At 40.8% G+C, this 23700-nt stretch overlaps 2 protein-coding genes across 6 annotated transcripts in view; one reads left to right on the top strand and one right to left on the bottom strand.

Moving 5' to 3' along the window:
* Positions 1 to 11524: 11524 nt before the first annotated feature.
* LOC310898505 (uncharacterized protein) lies at positions 11525 to 19580 on the bottom strand (the record flags this gene model as incomplete). The annotated part of the gene is made up of 4 exons (XM_083833709.1): positions 11525 to 13170; positions 17723 to 17883; positions 18311 to 18654; positions 19225 to 19580. The coding sequence occupies 4 exons, from the start codon at positions 19578 to 19580 to the stop codon at positions 13108 to 13110; spliced, it is 924 nt and encodes a 307-aa protein (XP_083689835.1). The 3' UTR covers positions 11525 to 13107.
* CTNNA2 (catenin alpha 2) overlaps positions 18401 to 23700 on the top strand; it is a 476933-nt gene continuing 471633 nt past the window's right edge. The window contains exon 1 of one of the 5 annotated variants that reach the window (XM_083835463.1): positions 18401 to 18616. The gene's annotated coding sequence lies outside the window, so the exon portion shown is untranslated. The remainder of the gene's footprint in view (positions 18617 to 23700) is intronic. The other 4 variants (XM_083835461.1, XM_083835462.1, XM_083835460.1 and 1 more) reach the window with 4 other exon arrangements.

Here is a 23700-nt window from a genome sequence, read left to right as displayed (position 1 = left end):
TTCCTTTTACAGGAAATACAAGATTTGATCCTTTTTTTTTTTTTTTCTTCATATGGACACCACTTTGCTCTTTAATTTTCTATGGCTTTTATATAAGAAGCAGTTGAAGTAATTCTCAAAAAATATGCTAAGAAATAGGAACATTTCATGTGTTGTTCATGTGTTTATGGCCAAGAAGTCAAATTTAAATCGGAATCTCAGCACCATAATCTTTTAGCAAATGTTACCAGCTGTTGAGCTCCACACTTTCTTCTAAAAGCAAGTAAGAAAACGAAAATCCATCATATCAGTCAGCTAGAGGTTCTTAGTACCCTTACCTTGACAGATGATACATCAGTGTGCCTGGAAATCTCAGTTTTAATGGGCTGGGATCCATCTTCCTGCAAATACTAAAATAAAAATATGTATCCAGTCAGTTATTGAGTGAGTCTATACATATATAGGCTCACTTTTTATATGTTCTTCTGAGAAGTAGTACTTAATTTTTCTTCTACATCTATTATGTTTGACTATATTTTTCTTCATGGAAAGGCCCAAGGAAAGTAGCATGAGGACTCTAGTGCTTTGATATCCTTCCAAACTCAAAGAAGTGTGAGAATACTTGAGGGGAGGGGGTGGGGAGGGAAGGGATGCAGAGAAGTAAAATAGGTAGGAAATTTCTGACAAATTCCCCAGAAGTTTAAAGTGGAGGGGAGGGGGAGGGCGGAGGGACTTTTGAAAGTGAAATAAAAATGCTACTGTTTTTCTTCCCCCTACGTGTTACAGTCAATGGGATCTCAGGACAAAAAAAAAATCCTTCTTTTTATGCATATATAATTTTATATTATATATATAATTCTAAATTATCTCTACATAGAATTATATATATAAATGGATATATTCTTGTATATATGATATATCACCTAAACTTTGTTCTTCTCTCATAGCTGTGCAGGGTCCTGCATGAGAGAGCACAGATGCTGAACATGCTGTTAGATGCTACTGTAGTAAAGATCAATATATAAACCTAGCGTAATAAAGATAAATAAATTATCTGGGGGTGAGCATGGTTCTTAAACACTATAACACAATAGCAAAACAATGTTTTACAGTGGACAGCTGAAACATGTGATGTAAAATCACATCTAATCTAGGCTCTGTGCCAGATAGGTGTGACCTTGGTGGTAATGGGAAATAACACAGATTACACAGTACATTTCTAGAACCATAGAAACAGTCCTGGAAATATGATCTTTTAAATGATTTTTTCTCCTTTCTGGAGGGGAAAAAAATAAAAAATAAAAATAAATAATAATAATAAAAAAAAGAAACAAACAAAACCCTACATAGAAAAGCTGGTTGCCTGTATGCCTTATACCAACAAAGCCTAACGACACTGGGGTTTATTTGACAGCAAAACTGCTGGAATAACTGAGGAAAACAAATAGTGTTTGAATCCACAACATTTAGTATTTCTTGTATGAAGGAGCTGGCTAAGTATTAGAGTAACTCAGATGCTAGCTCCACTTGCGTTTCTATATCAAATAATATCTTCTTGCCTTTAAAGGCAATCCCCTTCATTCCCCAGCTCTAGCCTGTTTGACCCATTAATCTGTTATGACACTGACCTTTGGCAATATTCTCAAACTTTGCTGTACAGCTGTCAATTTATCATCTATATAGCTCCATTCTTTCCCTTGTGCTCCTGTTTGACACTGGAAATGCTCCACACTAAAATCCAAACATCTATAACCTTATCTTTCTTCAGATCCCAACTTACAGCTCATCTTTCACAAAACCTACTCATGTCATTACAGACCAATTCTTCTCTTTGCTTCTTACCTCCAGCATTTTCCCTCGCATTAGCAACAGCAAACATGCTAGAAATACATGAAAACCTGATTTCATTCTTCTTATTGTCTGCTGACTGAAATGAAAGAAAAAAATCAATTTTTTGATAATTCATTTTACTTTCATTTCTAGTCAGGCTTGCAAAAAATGAGAAGAAAGATGAAGTTATTTAGAATTGGAAAAAAACGTTTGACCCTAGATGAAGTAATTCAAATTGTTTCTTAAACTCCATTTGCATTATAGTGGAATTGATTTTTATTTTTTTTATGAAACATTTTTATTTAAAAACAATATTTTCCAGCTTCTCCATTTTTCAAATAGTAAGTGCATATTTTCATTGACATGATTCAGTTTCCTTTCATTTTCATCAAAAAGACTTGATAGGAAAAACTTCTCATACTCAGAAGCATAGGTGGAACAGACAACATTGCAATACTTCTTTGCTATGTATATTTCTGTGCAAATTCAGTCTTCACATCTTGTGCTTTAATCTGGAAAGTTTTCTGGGCAATAACATCTCCATTTAGAGTTTGTACAACACCTGTCACAAAGAAATCTGGACTTCAGTACAGCCTTTCCGGATATATTCCAAAACAAATACCAGTAATGGGCGGAAATCACCTACCTATCCTGTTCTTTCCATGTTTAAACTCAAAAGAGGTATCTCACAAGAACTACACTGAGCAGCAATACTCACATGAATAAAATAATGGTGTTTATATACCCAAGAGGAAGCACTTAAGGGTTGTTTAATGTAAAAGAACAAAACTATTAACAAGAGCATAAACATTGCCAAGAATCTTGGCAAGAGATGATATATTCCTTAAAGAATTTATCTATATCTATTATTGTAAACCTTTGGCAAGACAACAACAGAAAATTTAGCTAACATGTCAGCTTAAAGGTCTGAAAAGTGCTTGAGAAGCTTTGGATAGGAAAATTCACTATTTAGTATGCTTTAAATGGCTTTCAAAGCCAAACCCACTTGGTCACAAGTGTACTTGAGGAGTACTGAGTTGACTGCACATGGCTGCTGTTGGAAGATGTGCATAGAAGACAAAACAAAACACCCAGTCAAGGAGCCACCCACTATCTATCCATGCATCTAGTGCAGTCATTAAAAAATGGATAGTGTATGTATGTGTGTGCATATATGTATATAGAATCATAAAGGTTGGAAAAGACCTTCAAGATTATCTGGTCCAACCATCAACCATATATTTTTATATATACATATAGATAGATAGATAGATAGATAGATATGTATATAGATATATATACATATATCTCCTGGCATTTGGAGAGACAATATTCCCATTGTGTCAGGGCTTGCTACCAGAGGTCATATCTAGCCAAAGCCATTCATGCTCTGCTGTCCTTCATGGGCTGTATGTGGGAAATGATCCCTATAGAGTTATAGTAGGCTTCTAGACTGATGGGTAGCTTCTTTGGGCCATCGTAGTCAAATTAACTGTTTATGAAACAAAAGGTAATGGCATGGCATTAGACCTTCTATGTTCACCAACAAAAGTATATGATGTTCTGCTGACTCAGGACTCCCTAGCTCTATGGGAATGTCCTGTTCAGCAGCAGAAATGCTGGCGGAGAACAACAATCTCAAACTTCTGGCCTCCTTTCCGTTAAGATATACAGTGTCCTTTCTTAATATCACAAAAAGGACATGAAGTATATGAAGGACACAGGATATCATATAGAATAACTGCAGTAATTATTCCTAGCTCAAGCACAGAATGAAGTCATCCCATTTCTTTTTCCCCCTCTCCCAGTTCCCTCTCACCTGCAGCACTTTGTAGGTTTGGGACTATAATCAGCAATTCTATGTGAAAACTTATCATCTGATTAAGCACCGTTGGTTCAAGCTGATAGGAAGAATTGCCTAAAAATAAGGAATCAATTCTGAGCCAAGTGTTGTAATTTTAAAACCACTACTTAAAAAGGTATACAGTAATGTAATTAGTCAGGGATGTAATTAGAAACTCTCTGATGATGGTGGTTTGAGTGAATGACATTTCATGCTTAGTCCTGCATTTTGGAAATGCTACAACCTGATTCAGGTTCTGAAAATAACTTTTGCCTTGAACTTCTTACACTGTAGAACTGGAAAAAATAATCAGGAATCTCTCTGAGGTGACATTTTCCCAACACTTCCCCAAAATGCCTTCTCTGCAACACTGCTGTTGTACCATAGTCTTTATTCAGATGAAAAAGCAATTCCAGGTGCCCCAGCTTCATGTCAGATTGAGTAAAGACTAATCAGACTTTCAATCTTGAAGACGCTCTTTAGGGCAGCGTGTTATACAGACACATTTAATAGATGTTCTGCTGATGTACTCTAACTGTTATATTTATTAGCATTAGGCTTCTTTCTCGATTCTGCCACATAAAATCTTGGCTTGTGTAAGTATTCAATTAAAAAGTTTCCATTTCCACGGAAAATGGCATTAATTATTTATTTTCTCAGCCATCTAGAGTAGAGCTTCAGGGTGAAGTTACCAACTTCTTAGCATGTAATCATGTATGCCGGATTGACGGTTAACTGTCCCTGTATGCAAATGCAAGTTAAGCTGACTTAAACCATCCCAAAATGAAAGAGAATCAAACTTGACCAGTGTTGGCTTATTTATTTAACAGGGCAAGGGCAAACACCTGAAGAAATATTACGGTGCAACTTGTAAGGCTCAACTTGTAAGACTTTTACATCTGAACAGTACCTTACAGTATAGACCAAGGAATGAAATACTTGGGCTAGAACGACCATTTGGATGAGGTTCAGAGATTTGTCTGTGGAATAGCCAAAAATTCAAGATTACTGCTATTTACCTATCCTAGTGAGGGTACTCTTGCCAGATGTTTTAATCTCATTGTTTTTGTGGAAGAGTAATAAAGATATTTTTTTCTAAGGGCGTAATAATAACAAAAAAGTTAATAATCACGAACAGAGAAATTTGAAATGGATAAGAACAGAAGAGATTTCACTGAGGGTCAGTGTTATGGATGGTTCTTCATGAACTTTAGCAAGGAAAAATATATAGTTTGGGGTAGAAGTTCAGACTAAAACTGTAAAAACAGCTTCAAGTTTGGCAATATAGATCTGAAGTCCTTTGTGCATACAGTTATGAATCTGGAGTTTTATATTACATAAATTATATATATAAATTTTATTTATATATTAATATTATTTAAATATTAAGAAACCAAAAGCAATCAAACAAAAAGGTCTTCTCAGTATATTTGAAAACTGTTCATTCCAGGGGAAAGCAACTGATATATTTTTAATGGCCAGCTATTCAGAACCACCCTTATTCAGAAGCACGCATCATTTTGCTTCTGTGCACACTGATGGAAAATTGGATATTTTCAAGGTTGTATAACCTGTTCCTTTCCTTCTTCTTCTTTTTTTTTTTTTTTTTTTTTTTCTTCTGTGAAAGTTGGAAGGTTAGGTCTCTATAATTTGCAGAATCAAATGTTCTTTCACATAATCAGTGATGGATGGAACGTACAGATGTTTCATCATTTAATGCTTAGCGAAGCTCTATCCAGAGTTTCTTCAGATCTCCTTATCTGTTACATACTATCCTGTGTATAAGTATTACTGATTTTTGCTATACTAAATCCTTTCCACTGAGTGACTTTCTTTAACAGTATTTCACGATCACTAATTATTCTCCCTATGGCATTCTGGTTTTAATTTTTTATCTTTGGTCTTCTGTTTTTGTTTCTTCGTGTTCGGAGGGGACATTTGGTATGGTGAGTTATTTCAGAATCAACCTATCACTGGGAGGTAGTATCAGCTAAATAACCTCCTATTTACCGCAGACTTGGTATTTCTCATGGCTCGGCTGAGCGCAGTAAAGTGTTAAACAGCTGCCTTATGTTTGGCACAATGCAGTAAGCCCACAACTCCATGACGCTGTACTCACTGTGAGAGAGGGACAGTAGCAGCAGACTGACTGAACACCAATGCCTTGGAGAAAAGCCTTGCATTGTACCCCATGACTTGTTTTCCTTGCTTGTGACATCTTGCAGATTTTTGTTTAAAATGTGCATAATTTTGTAGATACAGCACTTACAGACTCTAATCAGCAGTTAAGATAAAACAGTATTGCTTTTGTTCCCCTGCTAAAGCTCTTTCCATGCAGTGTCACTAGTTGCTCAACAGCTGCATTTATTCTGAGCATCTTGTACAGCCCATGCAGCCCACATCAAGAACGTTCCTCACTCACTTTTCCTACAACAAACACTTTCAAAATGCTTTTTATCCCAGGTTTATGAACCAAGATTAATCCTGCGTTAATGTCTGTCCTTACTCATCCTGCAGCTGTTCATGACCCCCCAAAACGTCAGAGCACAACTCCCCCACTGTGCCATCACCCGCTCACTTTGCTGATGGCCCTGATTTGGCTAAAAAAAGCCCAAAATGTGAACGCTGGAGGAGGAGGAGGTCAAACTGATCCCTAACAAGACAGTTCTGACAAAATCACGTAGGAGGATTTCTTTTCCTTTCAACCCTAGAGGCATATAAGTAGACCAAACCTAACAAGTGCCAGATATAAATCTGGTACAAATTGATCTCTTTTTAGTTGAATGGAGTAATGCAGCTTTCTACCATCTGATGATTTGGCCCTTTGTTTCTCATTAGTAAGAAATAAATACATTTTTATAGATGGAGGAAAAACAAAACACATTAGCTCTGAAGGCCGTTCGTCAGTTCTTGTGCAACATCACTTGGATTAAGTTGGGAAAACTTAATTAAAAACATGAAATTTAAATTTCTCTTGAGAAATTAAGTGCAGGTCACTTCTTTCTGTATATGTGACTGACCCCCTTATTGCTGTTTGCCTTCTGCACTACTGTAAATTATCTAAACAAAACTGGATCTGTGGATGAGAATTACACTGTGCTGTTTCCAGGAAAATAGTTTTGTGCTGCCCTTATAGCAGGGGGGCAGACGAGAGCTTGACATTTGCCTCTGCTGTTTGCCAACAGCCAGCTGGTTTGACAGCGTATGTGTACTAGCAGGAGAACTGGCACGAGCACAGCTTTAAGTAGCATGTGCTATTTCCTGCAACAAGGGGGTCAAAAACCTGGACACGGTGAAAGCTGGAGATACTGTCAGATTTTGAGAGCTATATATAGAAAATGTAGGACAGAAATCCATAGAAAGAGATGTCTTCATCACTATTTACGGAACAGCTTATTACACTTTATGCATAAAGAACTGAATATTGGGGTCCTCTTAACAAGAATTTGCCTAGAAAAGCTATATCTTGTCAATCTTAGGGTCCTGTAAGTAATTTTGAGTTGATTTTTGTAAATATACAGAGTCTAAGGCTGAAAACTTTTTCCCTCCCTGTTTAAATTTGTAGAGCAAAAAATTATGTTCACCACTGAGATTAGTACTGTTTTTTGTGGGGGCAAGAGTGTTTGCCCCGTAGCATTGTAGAAGAAAAAAAAAAAAAGAAAAGAAAGGAGTCTATAAGGTGTTTACTTGATTACAGTTATAAGACCCAGCTCCCACAGTGGGATATCGCTGTACCCTAATACTTAGGTGCCTAGGAAGCTCCCCCAGGGAACTCACTAAACCACCTGCATCTCTTACGCTGCACAAAGCACAAGCATCACGGTTGCATCAGAGGCTATTTGCAACCCGAGGCCACATGCAGCTCACAAGGATCCCTTCAGATCACCTGAGGAGCCTGAGCTGACAGGTACGTTCCTGCACAGGATGGGTGGCACAAAAATCACTCACAGCCCCTTTCCTCCCAGTGACGGGGCAGAGCCAAGCCGCTAAGGGCCATCAGGAAGGTCTGGGACATCCAGGCTGTCCGATGGATTTCAAACCCATGGTTCCCGCTTCAAGGAGTGGGCACAAAGCTGGAAGAGCTGCCGTAACTGTTGAACTGCCTGTCAGCTGGACCCGTGCACGTGCACACAAAACCACACGGGCTGGGGAGCTGTGGAGATGGGTTAAAAAAAAAAAAAGAGGAACCTAATTTTGTAGCATTTGTTAGTCTTCAGGCTTGCTAAGTACACTGCAGGAGGTGAGGGGAAGAGGAGCAGTCCCCATTCCTGCTGTTTGGCATGAGGAGTAAAGAAAATAGAATCCATTCGTTACCTGAGTCTACTGGTCTGTAGTCTGCTTTCCTTTAGTGCTGGAAAGACTTTATTTCTAACTCGTATTTGGCTGACACTAAGATGGTTCTAGGTTGAATGTAAAGACGGGAAGGTTCAGAAGGCACATATGAGTCAACGTGCAGGAGGTCTGCGTTACAGCGAGAAACAGCATCTTCCTCTCCCGTGCTGCACTCCCAAGTCTAAGCACTCTGTTGCCATTGCACTGCTTCAGAAGAAAGGCTTTCAGTTCTACTTTAGGTTACATTTCGGTTCCAGAGAGCTAGCATCTTATTTTTAATTTCCGCTACCCTATCGTGAGATAATTTTCCAAGTGTACATCATTAGGATCATTTACTTCAGTAATTTGGATAGACTCATTAAATTGCTTCCTTTTCGTCTCCACAAATGAACCATATTTAATGGCTGTATTACATAACGTACGCCAGCCAGAACTGCTCTGAACTTTCTTGAGGGCAGTTTAGTTCTGTTCTACCACATTTATCTAAGCATCTAACTCTCATTTTTAAGATGCCAAATGTTCTTTCAATTACTATTCTGGTCACTTTTTGAGTTTCATTATAATTTATAATGATACAGTACTCAGAGAGAATCTGGAGATAAAACAGAGAGAGATTAGGCAATTTTTCAAGTGATATCTGCTGTCACCTTACAAAGAAAAGGAAAGATTGTTATAAAAACGGCATATTCGAATGTATTGGAATACCTAAACGTTCACTTACTAAGAAAATGTTCTTTCACAAACATACTGTTTGCATATAACGTTACAGAAAACTCTGGGTGGGAGAAGTGAGATGCATAATAACATGGTAGTATTAAAGCATATATGCTCTGGATGTTATAATTTCAGCTCAGATCTGACATCCATGCTGCTATAACTCAACTGCCTTGTAATTTACATCCTTATAATCCCCTGCAACTAATAAAAGGTGCGCCAATTAAGATCTTAACTGAACAAACGGAGGATCTTGTGGTAACAACCTTTGCTCATTCCTTCCCTTTTTACCACCGTTATTAGCATGAGGTGCTTCGTTATGGCCAGACCAGATCGTGCTGTTCCTTTGTTCCTGCAATATCTTGCCTTGTGGGCAGCAACCTGGCGGCCTCCCCGTCATCGGAGGCTCCCTGGCGTTCCTGTAATGTGACGGAGGGAGTTTCATACGGAGGCAGAGCAAAGAGCCAGTATACATCATCATCACACTTCAGCAGCACTGAAGACAGAAAGAGTTCAGGATATTTTGTCATTAACATAAATAAAAGTGGGTATAGTATATATTATTATACACTATAAAAGACACTCACAATATGTTCGGCCACTCAACAAATAATGAAAGTATATATTCACTACATTAAGGCAGCATAATTAATATTCTAAATGTCTCATGGCCTGACACCCATGTTTATTTTTTAAAATGCTCATCTTTTGTGATTGTTTGCATGCCTTTTCCTTAAAAAAATATGTAAGCTTTTAAAAACGTGTTTACAGAATTGAATAAATCACAGATTTTAACTACATAGGCAGCTTTTTCCTGTAGGTTAAGCGTATCAGTAATGAACAGCTTGAGCACCATTCATGTGATGGCCTGTACTGACCATCTACTTTTGGAGTATCAGATGCTGAATAGTAAGCTTTTTTTTTCCTTTCCACACTTACACATTTTTTTATTTGCTGTTATGATGGGTATATTTCTGACTGGGCTCCTTCATATGTGTCCATTGCTAGCGTAGCAATTACAGAAATGCTCGGTACTCACGTCCTTCCTATCACTATGTAAATTTATACCTGTGGAGTGTTCAAACAAGTTGTGGAGAAACCAGGTCAGCGTGCATAACACATCTCAGACCTGAGTGAATGAATGCAGGATGGCTCTCAGTGATAGCAGAAGGCTTCTTTGGAAATAGGAGTTCACAGAACCAATTCACCTGTATATTCCCAGGACGTGCTGCCGTGTTTGAGTTAGCGAAGATAGACGTATAATAGAAAGCATCTGATGCATGCTGCTGTTTGGTGCACAGTACAAATAGTTTAACAATGGACACACCTAAATGCATGTGCCAACAATATAGCATCCTCAAGCCAAATGTCTTTTAACAGAGCCAGAGCCCTCACATAAAGCACTTGTTTTCTCATCAGCTTTATAAAAAAAAAAAAAAATCGTGACCAGGAGCACTTTCCCTTTTCCTTTCTATTACTCAGAGCTCTCCCAAAACACATGCATTTATACCTGCTGGCAGGAAAAAACACACTGAAGCTTTAAAATAAAAGCATAAAATAAATATATATTGCTCCTTACAAGTCAACTACAGAAAGTCCTATTACTGTTGTTGTGTGTGTGTGTGGGGGGAGTGGAGGTAAGCTAGAGTTTGAATACTTGAATATTTTGTAATAAGAATCATTTTTCATAGCACTACGTCAGAGCTCATACACAGTTATATGGGATCATCCTCCTCTTCCATTCCCAGCTGCTTAACATCTCTGATCCATCTCTGAGGTTTGGAGAGGAAAAGACCAAGAAAGAAGTCTGCGCTGTACCCCTTCAAGCAGAATGCCTTTCAACACGTGCTGAAAAAATGCAGATAACTCCAGCTTCTGCAGTTCCTCAGCTCATCAGTCTTAAATCAGCTCTTTTCTGCCTGCTTTTTCAGTATGTTACACCCTCTGACTGTGTCTCCCTTCTTCAATATGCACTCTGGTAATTTTGTTCCTTTCTTTGGGACTTCCTCTTTTCCTTGTTTGTTAGCAACTTCAGAGAACCAAAAATATGATGCTATTAATCAAACTATTTGTAATTTCTTGGCAGAATTCAAGCAAACCTTGCTGCCCTGTTGTAGTACTTGAATCACATTTTGAGTGTGTCATAAACCAACACATATGTCAGCCAGTCTTAGGAGATACAATCAACAGACATCCAAAAAAAACCCCTTTGCTTTAAAACCTAGGATTAACACATGTACACAGGACACACCTGGGTTAATTTCAGGGAGGTATATCTATAAATTTTAATTAAACACCTTTAACAGTAATTTATCTAGTTTATTGCCTCACACAAGCATACTCTATCTTTTGAAGCTCTGTCTCCAACCTGTATTTCTTACACTCTAACCTCAAAAAAACCCTAAAACCAGGAAATACCTGCTCCTTTCTATACTTTTTGAATGTGAGGACCCAATTCCCAGTTTGGTAAATCCTTTTCTGCATAGAAACTCTAGGTCAACTTCATCCTCTTGTATATGAATGGATGCAGAAAGACACATTTCCATTACTCTTGATGTAATCTCAATCAGCTCACACTTGCAGTGACTTACTGGCACCAATATTAAACGAGTTTCTTCTTTAAGATTTCATCAATAAAATCTGTAAGATAAATCTGTGCTGTTTTTATGTCCGTACCTTTAAGAGGCCACCTGTTTCTTATTTACAGAGGAGCAGATGCAATTCCCTGCTTCCATTTGGATTTCACATGGCATTGTGCTACTGGAACAAAACCTAGGACTGTTGATGTTTTCTGGCAATGATCTCTGTCTACGCCATTGACTTGAGAAACCACTAGAAACCATTTTGTCAACGTTAAATATCTTTTATTTTTCAGTCACTTGTTATACAGAGCAGTAAGGAAAGTCAGTTAAGCTAACAATACTGTATGTAATGACATCACTCGTTTATAAGACTAAAGCTATGTTTATGTGGGTTTATGATTATGCAGATGTATGTTAAAGCATTTGAAATTAGCCCTCATCTTGACTTTGATGAATATGGAAAATTAGAGCATTGAGAAAAGGCCTGGAAATTTTTCCCAAAAGGAAAGATAACTTTGTTTTGACAAGAATGACTTCATCTTGACATATTTATAATACAAAATAAAGCTAAAATAGAAATATTTGTAGGAACTGTCATAGCAACCTGTTTTGATTTAATTTGCCAAAATTCCATTATGGAAATCCACTCAGTTTTTAGAAAATGCCTCATACAATTTGCATGAAGAAATCTTTAAATGGAATGGAACCTAGTACCCTGTCATAGTAATTTCCAAAATAGGATAGCAGTAGTCTTTTTCTCCCCACCACCTACTGTTGCAAGTCCTATGATCATTATAATTTGCTAGATGTTTGTTCCATACTTTTGAACAGGTTCATTAATTTAACGAAATATCATTGTTTTCCTTCTGTTTTTAAGGGATGCTTTGTTCAACTGTCATTGAAAATGCAGAATGCTTTGAAAACGTAAATATTCCTGCAGCATCGTTCCCACTTGAAGTATGCTTTATGTAGTGCAGGTAAGGCCTTACGTAACTCTTGACCTGATCGATCAAGAGGTACAGCCATCTTGAGAAGTAATACGCTGCATAATCCAACTTGCATGTGGATAGCATTTCTGATATAGAAATCACATTTTTATTGAAATGTAGCACGCTCATTCTACACGGGGCATTCTACACACTTCTTTCGCAATTAATAGGTCCACGTGGATTTTCGGAAAGCCATCTTCCTTCTGTTTGAAACTACATCCACCTACAGACTAGAAATGAATGAGCCTGCTGACAGATAATTGCCTGTCTTCCTAAGCCTATGTGATTTATTTGCACTGGTCATGTTGAACAGGCAAACACAAAAAGGAATTCTTTATATCATTCTTTAACTGTCACTGAAAAGTGAGGACGGGGTAAAAGGGTGTGAGATACTTCAGGTTTATTTCTTATGATTTATGCATCTATTTTTAATCAGAAAAACTGAATTCCACATTGCTGTATTGCTACAGTAGATGATAATAGCTTTCCTAGCCGATCTTTGTGTACTTCATGAAAAAATACCTGAACTTTTATGAAAGTCAATTAAAAAGAAATAGACTCAGTAAATTAGGTTAAAAGATCCATTAAGATGCAAGCAAATGTAAGCTTGCAACGGATTAGTCACAACCAGTAGCAGTTCTTGTCAGTGGCTTTCTCTATTTTTTTCCTCAATTTTTCTGCTCTTTTTTACTTATAGCTGCTGGTCCTGCAGAAAAATCAACTTTCTGACATTTCCAGGTTTCATCAAGGCCTGAAGGAAAAGACTAGAATCATCCATAGCCTTTTCGTTAGTGATGCAGACCACTAGCAACCTTATTAACTTTCTTCAGGCTATGTCTTAGTTATAAGTCTCTTGTGGATTTCTGCAGGTGTAAATGGAGAGATGCATCATCTTGGGCTTCTGTCAATAGAAAAATAAATAAATTAGAAACTTTACATACTTTAGGATGCGGGACATATTTTCTGTAATCATCACTGTGTCTAAAACAAATCTTGATTCTATCTCCTCGTGGCTTTGTGCCCACAAGATCGAAAATATATAAGTAATAGCATTTCTTCTGATAAAAAGCGTTTAGCAAGTAATATATCACACGTATCTGTTTTAAATCTTAATTAAATACTGAGAATCTTCAAAGTAGTGCAAACCAGACTTTATAAGCAAACAAAGGTTAAAAACCATTTTTTTTTTCTTGTAGAACAACAGTTCTACAGCTAGTTATCTCCAGATTACCAAGACGCGATGTTGGATATAGATATTCTTTGTCGTGTTTTGTCTACTAAAAGTCTCATAAAGACAACACAAGTTTGTATAATAAGGCCTGAGTAAGAATCAAAATCTAGCCCAATACTTTTAAAGGACATTGCAGAGAAGGGCTATGATTCAGGAGAAGAATCCCATTTTCACATGGATGAGCAAGTACCAGACTTCCATCCCACCTTATATGTAGAGACAGCACAGCAGGATGCAATTATTGAAAGAGCAGAAGGTTGAGGACAGTCATTTCCCTGAAGTGAAGCAAGTCCACTGGCTGTTTTCTTAAATGGAGGAATACTTACTGAACCACATTTGGAAGCCATGGCAGCACAGAACAACCCTTCTGTTCCTCAGACTGAAAATTGTGAAGGGAGTGATTCTTCCTCTGTGGCAGTTATTAGGGTTCAGATATTAATCTTTCTCCCTAAGCTTTTCTTTGGTAAGGAAAAGAAAGGGACTGAGCAATGCCAGAGGAACTTCAGCTAGCTCTGCAGAGGAATGAGCCAAAAATACTTCCTGCAATTTTTATCTGTGCACTTTCTGCCTAGGTCCTCTAACACCTTCCGTCCCCTCTCTTAGAAGCACAGCCCAGATCTCTCCTTTGGTCTCTCTCGCTCGTCCTGTTGTTCTCCCACATAGGCAAGGTACCTGAACACATTCTCTGTGTATATATGTGCTATGTTGTCCTATAGCTTGCAACATAATTGTTTATCTCTGGTGAGTTTCACTAATTGGAATCCCCAGCAAGAAAAAAAATATATTCTGGCACTGCATAGGATTCAGTCCTGGCCAGTTTTCCTGCTGCTTTGAAGCAGCGTGCAAACGTAAGAAAATAGAGCTTATTTTGCAAGGAGCTAACAACATCAGCAGCACAAGACACGAGGTGTTTACAAACAACAGATGGGAAACAGCTAGAGGGTGGTGGTCAACGCGAAAAGCAGCGCTCTCTGCCTAAGAGCTGCTTGCTCAAGGTTTCTGTAGGAGCCAAGAGCTTCAAGGGAAGACAGGAAAAACAATTTTTCTCTTATATGTATAATTAACACATCTTACATGTAGCTTTAAGGAAGTAAAGTTGGTCATTCAAGGAGGCTTGAAGACCTGAAGAGTTACATTTTCCTGGTTCCATTTCTTTTCCTAGTTGCTACCACTGTCCAGACAGGTTACATGCATCATTTTATAAGGGAGAGATTTTATGGCATTTGAATTGTTTACAGCACATTCTCCAAACAGATGCAAGATTTCTAAATCTTTCTTTCCCTAAGCCACTTTGAAATATGAAGGGGTACTGTACCTATCACACATTGTCCTGTCGTGCAATTAAAGGATGAGAGACCTCCACAAACACAGACTCCTGCTCTGCTAACAGGTGGTATCAAATGAAGTTCAAAATAAAATATTAACAGAATTTAAAGTCTATTCCTGTGGTTTTGAGAAGTAAACATTTAAAGAAAAGGCCTTATAATAGTCTCCAATGGTGGTCATAGATCTAGCGCACATTATTCCAACAGGAGCAAAGAGCAGCTTTCTTTCTTGTATTTCTTTTGAATTTTTCAAGTCAGCTTTCTGAAAGGAGCAAAGGCAGTTGCACGATCCTCTCCAGCATAAAAAAATGCCTAGCCATACCCCCTGTGTTTTTTTTTTTTTCCTAAACAAACTGCACCTGCTACTTGCCTCCTGGTTACTCCAGTGGTACAAGTCAGGGTAAGTCCCTGGATGCTCTTACTGACAGATTCTTTTGAGCCAGAGAAAACAGTCAAAAGGGAAGGCAGAGGGCATGGCAGGCCAGAGACTCTTAGTGGCAGCACCCACCTTGCAGATGACTCTTCATACAGAATCCAATTTAAATGACCTGCAGGATGTGGAGGTTTTACTTCTGCTTATTGTGCAGCTCACACTAACGTGTGGCACAGCAGCATGCTGCTGCAGAGGAGAAACAAGAAATATTTGTGATCCAGTGTTCGAGCAAATGTGCCAAAAATGACATACCTACCCAAAAAGCACCTACATGTGTTCGGGGGTGGTGAATGATTTTAGTCATTCGCTCTATATTTATGTGTACTCAATCAAGTCTGAAAGGTAATGTCTCATTAATACAAGGTACTGAAATATCTCTCAGAGCTGCTGACAATCTCCCTTCAGCATAGGCAGGCAACAATCTACTTTAAAGAAACAATCTATTACTTAGTTTGTCTATAAAGATAACCGAGCCTAAAAGAACCTTAAAGCATTCCAAGTTCCACCTGTAGCTTTCAAGTCTGCTCGAGTTGCCGAGCATCGGGGCACATTTCACTCGAGCAAAATAATCTTTTTGTCTGCCTTGCTAATCAAACTGCACAGTAATCCTGATGGTTTGATGACGTCTCTTTTCTATATGTAGCTGAGTGCTGGCAGTGGGAGATCCCATGGCAGTTGCAAGTGTTTGTTAGGAGCTGTCAGTCGGCCTCCCTTGGCTTGTAAGAGCTGCGTTCATTTACAGAGCAGCTTTGCAGCTTGCTCCAGTTTTTAGTAAACAGTGGTAACAAACTCAGTTTTCTTCCTTTTCTTAGAGGCAGTTAACAGTGATAAAAGAGGAGGGTAGTTTCAAAATGCAGTTAAGAGCCCAAAGGAAAGAAAAAATGTTTAGAAAGTGGACGTGCCTTCTTTTCAGGACCATGACGAAAAAGTTCATACGGTTCTTCCAGATCTTCAGATTTCTTTATCACATTCTGGCAGACCTCTTAGCAACAGTCCAGCAATCCATGCCTTCTGTCTTAGGTAGAAATAATCTGGGCTAGGTAAGTAATCTGATTTATTTCTTAAAATGGCACACTTCAAACTGAAACATGCACAGATAGTTGAACGAATCCTTTGGTTCAAATTTACAAGAAATTTGCAGCTTAGTTACTGCTGAAGGAAAAAGGTTCTAGCATTTTTCATAACCATGCTTATTTACTATTTGTGTTTCTTACATGTACACTATAGCTCATGCTCAGTTTAGTCAAATGCCTGGAGATACATTTAGCTGACGTTCAATTAGCAATGCAAGGCACTGTGATAAAGCAGTAGATAATTTACTATATTCTATTTGGCAACCTTGCTTGTTTCCATTAATATTTACAATAGGCTAGCCACTTACTGCCCCTATCCAGGAGAATTAGCAATCTAAAAGACAGAGTACAGAAATGAAGGCAAGAAACAGAAGGTCTGCAGGTGAAGTTTTCCTAACATCACATGGCTCAATTCGGTATGATAGGAAAGACAGTAGCAGTACCTAGAAAAGTAGTTTTATGCAACCTGAAAGACTCCTAAAGAGAAAAAGGAAAGACCTAGCTTACAGCAACAATTCACACATCATCACCAAGGGCAGGCCAGCCTAGTATGATCTCTGTTTATACACTCAGAACTGGTTGTGTGTCAGTCTTAAATGATAGTGGGAGAAGGTTAAAGTAATTCAAAGTATTTCTGTACAATACCGACATACACTTGTTATATGGCTGTACCAAGTATGTAAGCCATAATGAATATGATCAGATTTAAATCCGTATTTCAATAAGTTCTTGCCTAAGATTTTTTTTTCCCTGCTGCAGACTCTCCCATGGACTCTGTTGTTGCGTCTTGATAAACGGAATAGAGGTTCCAGTTCAGCTCCCTTCCTCATTTATTGGAAAACTGAATGTACAGCCTGACAATACCTCTCTGAGCCTGGGGAGAAGGGAAGAAAACCCACTGGTGAATACTGCCTCTACCTGAGGGCAGACAGCTACCTGCAGAGGTTCTCTTATGGGCTGAGGCAGAGAAGTTATTTTGGCAAATCCCCTCCAAGCCTAAAACAGGCAAGAAGAGGAGAAATCCTGGAAGGCCTCATCTCGCTCCCTTCCTTGTTGCCTGTCGGTTCACGTAGAAGCCGAGGAGGCAGACGGACGCCCCAAGAATCTCAGAGGAACAAGAGCACGGCAGCGGGAGTCACACTGCCTCAAAATGGCCAGGTCCCTCCAGGAACACCATCTCTGAGGGGATGCTCGCCACTAGGACTTGTAGGACGCCAGGCACAGTGACACCGGATCAGGACGGGGACAGCACATGTCCCCCATGTCCCACACGGGAGAAACTGAAGAAGGTGTTGCAGGGTGGCAAAACCAGCTTAAACTTGGTACAACTGGCAACACTAGTGAAGAAGGAGAGAGAAAGAAGAGCAATGCTTTGTGGAGGTGGACAAAACCTGGTATTTGGTGTGGTGAATGCAGGGCTGAGCGACACACGTGTAGCAAGAAGGCTGCATGAAAAGGTTTTTATAGTTTAGGAGAAAAGGAGAGGTAAAGTTCTTGCTGTCCATCCTGGATGTACAACGACAACCATCCTCTCCCTGCCTTTCAGAGGAACCTGGAGCGGGGCAGGACCATGTTACGCCCAAACCCCCCCAGCCCCGCTTCTCCCCCGGCTCTGCCCGGCGGCTGCCCCCCTCCAGAGCTCCCAACGCCCTCCCCGGGGGGCCGAGGCCGACATTCCCCCGCCCCGACCCCACAAGATGGCCAGCCGCCCGGCCTCCCCCATCCCCTCCCGCAACCCTTTAACCGGCTTCAGAGGCCGATCCTCCCCGTTGTCCCTCTGTCACCCTCCCCATCGCCCCCCCCCCGCCATCCTCCCCACCGCCCACCTGCGCCTCGCCCTCCCCCTGCCGGCCTCCCTCGGGCGCCTCCCTCCCCTCACACCCCCAGCCCCGTGCCTCCTCCTCCGTCCTCCTCCTCCTCCATCCTCCTCCTCCATCCTCCCCCCGTCCCTCCCTCCTTCCCTCACGCCGTCTCCATACCCACAGCCCCGGCGCCCCCCGAGCGGCGGAGCCCGGCGCGGCCTCCCGCCGGAGGCAGCGGCGGAGGCGCAGGCGCGCAGCCTCCACCCCGAGTGGCTGCCGCGGGGAGGCCGGCGGCGGCTCCCGGGTCCTCCCCGGAGCCGAGCGGGAGGCGGGGGCCGCGTGAGGGAGCCGAGCCGCGCACCCAGCCCGGCGGTGGCCGTCGCTGCTGGGGAGGAGGTGGAGAAGGAGGAGGTGGTGGAGGAGGAGGAGGAGGAGGAAGAGGAGGCGGCGAGAGGTTCTCCCACCCCCACCCACCGAGCTGAGGTGAGGCCAGGGCAAAGCATCCTTTCTTCCCCTCATCCCTTCCTCCTTTTCATCCTTCCCCCCCCCCTCCCCGAGCTCCTTTCATCCTCCTTTCCTTATCCTCTTTCCCCCTTGTATCGCCTTCCCCTCATCCTTCCTGGTCCTCCTTTCCTTTCTTCTCTCCTTAGCCACCTTTCTCCACTCCTCCCCATCCCCCAGACTCCTTCTCCCCATCCCCACGTTTCACACCCACCAGAAATAATGCTTCCTTCCTTCCTTTCTTATTCTTAACGAGCATTTTTAATTTTTGGAGAGGGAAAAGAGCTGGGGAGAGCCGGTGGCAGACAGAGATAATCCCCCCTTCTTTAAAGAACGGATTCGAATTAATGCTCGTTCGGTGCTGCGCGTATGACGGGAAGAGGGGGATTATATTTAGGGAAGAAAAGAACGGGTCAAAGGTGTGTTGCTTTACTTCGCCATCTATTTACCTAGCGTCACTTGGAGGTGAAATCCAGCTCCGTGTTAAGAGCAATTTGTTATTATTCTCCGTTCTTCAGGCGTCAGAGATCTCCTCCTGCCTTTTACCCTAGTGCGTCCCCATCGTGCGCGGCCACCGCCGCGCTCCTCACGCCTGAGGGTCGGCGGGGAGGGGGCGGTGGTCGCCGGCCTCCGCTCCATCCCTGCCCTCTAGGCCTGCCGAAGCCCCCGCTGGCTCCGTTGGGTGACCCGGAGCTCCTGTCGGAGGAAAGTTTGCAGGGCGTAAGGGGCGGCTTTGTCCGTCCGTGGAGCGGGGCTGGGGGGGATGGAAAAAAAGCTTGGCGGATTTTGGCGACGAGGCGGCGGTCCCTCGAAGCGTTGGGAGGCTGATGGAGTGGAAGAAGTTTTGCTTGGAGGCGGCAGTGGGGAGCGGTGAGGCTCTGTCCCTGCTGACGGACCTTGTTCGTGCTGTGGCAGTGCCCGGGGAAGTAACTTCAACGTATTTCATCCCGAGGAGTGTGTAGTGTGCACCTGCTCCTCTGTGGGGTGAAGGGCTGGATGTGCTCCCTGGTGCCGGGCCGGCGGCGCGATGCCAGCTTGCTTTTGGAGGTGTCACTGGTGATTTTCGGCGTGGTTCGGTGGTTTCGTGCCTCCTCAGCTGTGCAGTGGTACATCTCTGTGGTAGTTAGCGTGTTTCAGGCAATTTCAGCCTTTTCAGGCTTCTGTTTGCTGAGCTAGAAGTTTGTGGTTCCTGGGGATAAACATTCGGAAGCCCCTGTTATTGTGGCAAACTACAGCAGCCGATTGAATAGCAAAACTGTCAGCCCTAACAATGTGAACCCCTGCATGTTCTCCTCTGCCTTGGCGTGTGTTCCCTAAGAAATGTTGATTCTGTTAACTTGTCAAGATTGCAGCGACTGCGGTGTGTACCGGAGCACAAGGCGGAGAAGTAGCATCAATAGGAGCAGCCTCAGATGCTGCTGGTGCACACAACAGAGCCGGTTGGCTTTGTGGCTCTCGCAGTGCTTCTCCTTTTCTCTTTTACCTATTGTTTCCATGATTAATATTATGTATTGTAGCAAGCTCCTTGTACTCCAGGTCAAAGAGGATTCTTTCTAGAAGAGAAAAAGTACTGCCCTGGAGGGTGAACTTTTGCACTTAACTGTGTAAAGCTTTGTTTACAGACTGCTGCAGAAACCCCCTCAGCTGTGGGTAAGGTAGCTGTAATGCCATCAGTGGGCTCTGCTGGTGACAAAAGCCTCAACAGGAAAGCTCTCATGTCACTTGAGCCCTGCATGGAAATGCAGCCCTAATTTATGCAGATTTTTGAAAGCGCTTTATTAATATTAATGCCAAACATGCATGCTACTACTGAAACGCCTTTGAAACTGAAAACCTGGAGTATTCGTAGACTGAGACTTTAAAGCCAAAGGAAGCAATTAGATCTTCTACTCTGACCTCTTGACTGTTATAGTCAATTGGATTTTATCCAGTTACTTCTGAGTGCAATAACTTGCATTTGGCTGAAACACATTTGCCAGGAAAAAATGGAATTTTGATCGGAAGACGGTAAGAGGTGGGGAACCCTCTGCTTGTTAAGTTATTTGGCTCCGGTTCCCGGTCGCTGGTTGCTGCTGTGCCTTTCTCCTCTGTGCTAAAGAACTCAAAGTATTTTCCTACCATGGATGTGTTTATCTGCTAGAATCTTGTAATCTCTCTCTTTTCTGTTTGAAAAAAAACAGACTATTTTTTTTTTAATTTGTCATTACAAGCATTTTCCTTACTAGTCAATTGCTGTGGCTTTTTCTTTTTTTTTTTTTTTTTTTCCCAAATCCACTTTTTCAACGCTTTTGTGAAAATGTGAGCTGGGTGCAGCATGCCAGTGCCTTGTCTCAGGAGTGTTGTGTGAGTTTAAATATTACCTCGCTAGCATTACTCTTCTGTTTATAGATCACATTTACATATTAACCCTTTGGCTGCAGCACTGTAGTTTAGTCTCATTTTTATTGCTAACATTCACCCTCACAAACCCTTGGCAGGACTGTTTCTTTCCAGAAGGGTGTAAAGTAGAGCACGTTTCTTGGTTGTAGCTTTGTAACTTTGGATGTAGCTTTATTTAAGAGTTTTTTGCCTAGCATATGTTGAGTATACCAAACACTCCTGCCTGCTTTTTGCGACTGATTTATTTCAGTTGTGTAGTGTTCTATCAATCTATAACTTGTGCATTTTTTTTTTTGTCCTAAGTGATCATGTCTACTTACAAGCAATTGAAAAAGTGTTTCATGGTAGTGGCTCCACGTTTGGGGAATTCCTTTGGGGAGTTATGTTGTAATGCATTCTTGAAAGCTATTTCTTTACGAGATGTCCCTTAAACAGGTTAAGAATTGGTTACTGGGTGCTGTTTTGTAGTCAGACTACCACAGAATACCATACCAAGTGCCATAAAAGTTTATACATGCATACTGATGGTCATGTTTTTTATTATTTTGCTCAGGACTGCCATCATTCTAACCTGGCTATAGCTATAAACACTGTCTCACTTTTTTTTTTATAGAGCATGGTTGTAACATTAGCATTCTTTCATGCTTCTGGAATTTCCCCGGTATTTTCAGACCTATTAAAAATCTGTGTCGGTGGGGTAGACATCTCCTCAGACACTTCTGAGGGAACCTTTCTCCATGGTGACCCTTTTTGGTCTTGCTGACCAAAACCGTTGCAGAGTGATGCTGTTTTAGCATTGTTCATGTAACGGACTGAAGAAGTAATTCATCATTCCCACAAGACACAAAGAAGTCATCTCATTTCCTTCCCAATGCGGAGCTACTTACTGAATGCATCTGACCTTTCTGCACTATTAGTGTAGATTGTCTTCCCTGTTCAGTAGCACACCTTTGTCAGGGCTGAGATGCCTTTTGTTCTTACAAAGCCCCCTGCTATTTTTCCCTTCTGCCAAGAAGTGTTTTCAGCCTCAGCCATCAATTTTTACATTTACTGATTCAAGAACTATCTGTGATCTCTTAAAACTCTTCCTCTTGCTATGTATGGTTTCTTCTAATAACAGCATTTAATGAAATGTGTTTTGTTGCCAAATTAGAGCAGTTATGACAATGCCTTCTAGGTATTACATGCTGTTTTGCTGTTTGAACATGTGAGTATGGGATTTTTTTTTTCTCTGTATAATGACACAGGTATACAAGTTATTGTATTTCAGGGCAAAGTAGGCTTTTGATTTTAATACAGCATGTTTCAGGACTTGGCTAAAGGAAGCTAAGCTATTTATTTATTTCCTCCATCCTTTTTTCATAGGACATACTTTGGTATCAGATATAATAAAGTACAATAAATATGTAGTTGAAAATGTGCAGGGCATGTATGGAGGAGTAAAGAAGAGCAACGTGAACCTGATAGTAATTACACTAGCATACTTGATCATAACTCATTTGGGGTTTAGGTTTGTAGTAATTTTACCCTCAAAAAGCCTAATTTGGGGTAAGATGCAAGAAGAAGGTATAATAAGAACAGATTGGAGGGGACAACAGAAGTCACAAAAATGCTATATTTTAGAGGCTAGCTAAGGGCTGCTGCTTGACTAACATAAACCTGTTTATTTATTTTGTATCAACACAGCATTTGTTATGCTTTCTTGAGGAATTCCATACACTTTAGCGTTTATCAGTTTGCCAGTAACTTTTCCAAGGGAGGGCTTCCAAAGTGTCGGGCTTCTGCAGGAAGCTGAGTTGTCGAGACTCCAGCCCCTCTGTGGGGTTCCCTTACTGATGGGTAAGAGCCACCAGCTGTATCAACTGTGCTAGGAACATGAGTGTTGTCAAACTGCTGCTGAGTCTAGAAGACCTTGAACATTGTTGGAAAATAACTGTTAATATTTTAACATAAAAGAGACAAAAGTGGTTAATGCTGCAGTAACAAATTAGTTGAAGACATAGCAAAGGGCAGAAGCCAGGTTTTGGCATACTAAAAGAAGTGGTTAATAACTAAGTTAATCTTGTATTCCAGCTTATTGTCTTAGAGGAATTCAGAATTTTCAGAATCCAGAATATTTTCAGAATTACACGGAGCTGCTTGTGACTGTTTTTGGTTTCCTGGAGTTTGAAGCAGCAATCCTGGATTTCTTTTTGTGTTATTATATGGGTATACTTTACTGATCTGTATCGACTGTTGTTACCAAAAAGCTTATCCATTGAATGTTTTCTAAATACATCTCAAAGAGTGCTAACAGTACTTTATTGTATTGAATCTTCAGTTGGGCAGGCTCTGCACTCTACACTCCACGTTCTGGATAAAAGCAATACATTGCTTATAAATGTAAAATGCTTATAAATGGTTTCCTATAAATTGCTTATGAATGGTTTCCTCAACATCATGCATGAGCCAGAAAGAGAGTCCTAAACTATCTGCTTCCAAATGATGGTTGTATACCAGAAGGCATTCTTGAAAGTTTTTAAATGGTAGAGTAGGTTGAAGACATGTCTGAATAACAGAAGATTTCCTGCTCTTGGACATGAAATTTTTGAGACCATCATTTACCACTACAGAAAGTCAGGGTTTTTATGTTATGGAAAATTACCATGCTTTGGAATGGTGTTTTCCTTTGGGTTGGAACAAGCAGG

The sequence above is a fragment of the Anser anser genome (assembly GCF_964211835.1).
Source record: "Anser anser genome assembly, chromosome: 4".
Lineage (NCBI taxonomy): Eukaryota > Metazoa > Chordata > Aves > Anseriformes > Anatidae > Anser > Anser anser.
This window is presented reverse-complemented; position numbering and strand designations above follow the sequence as displayed.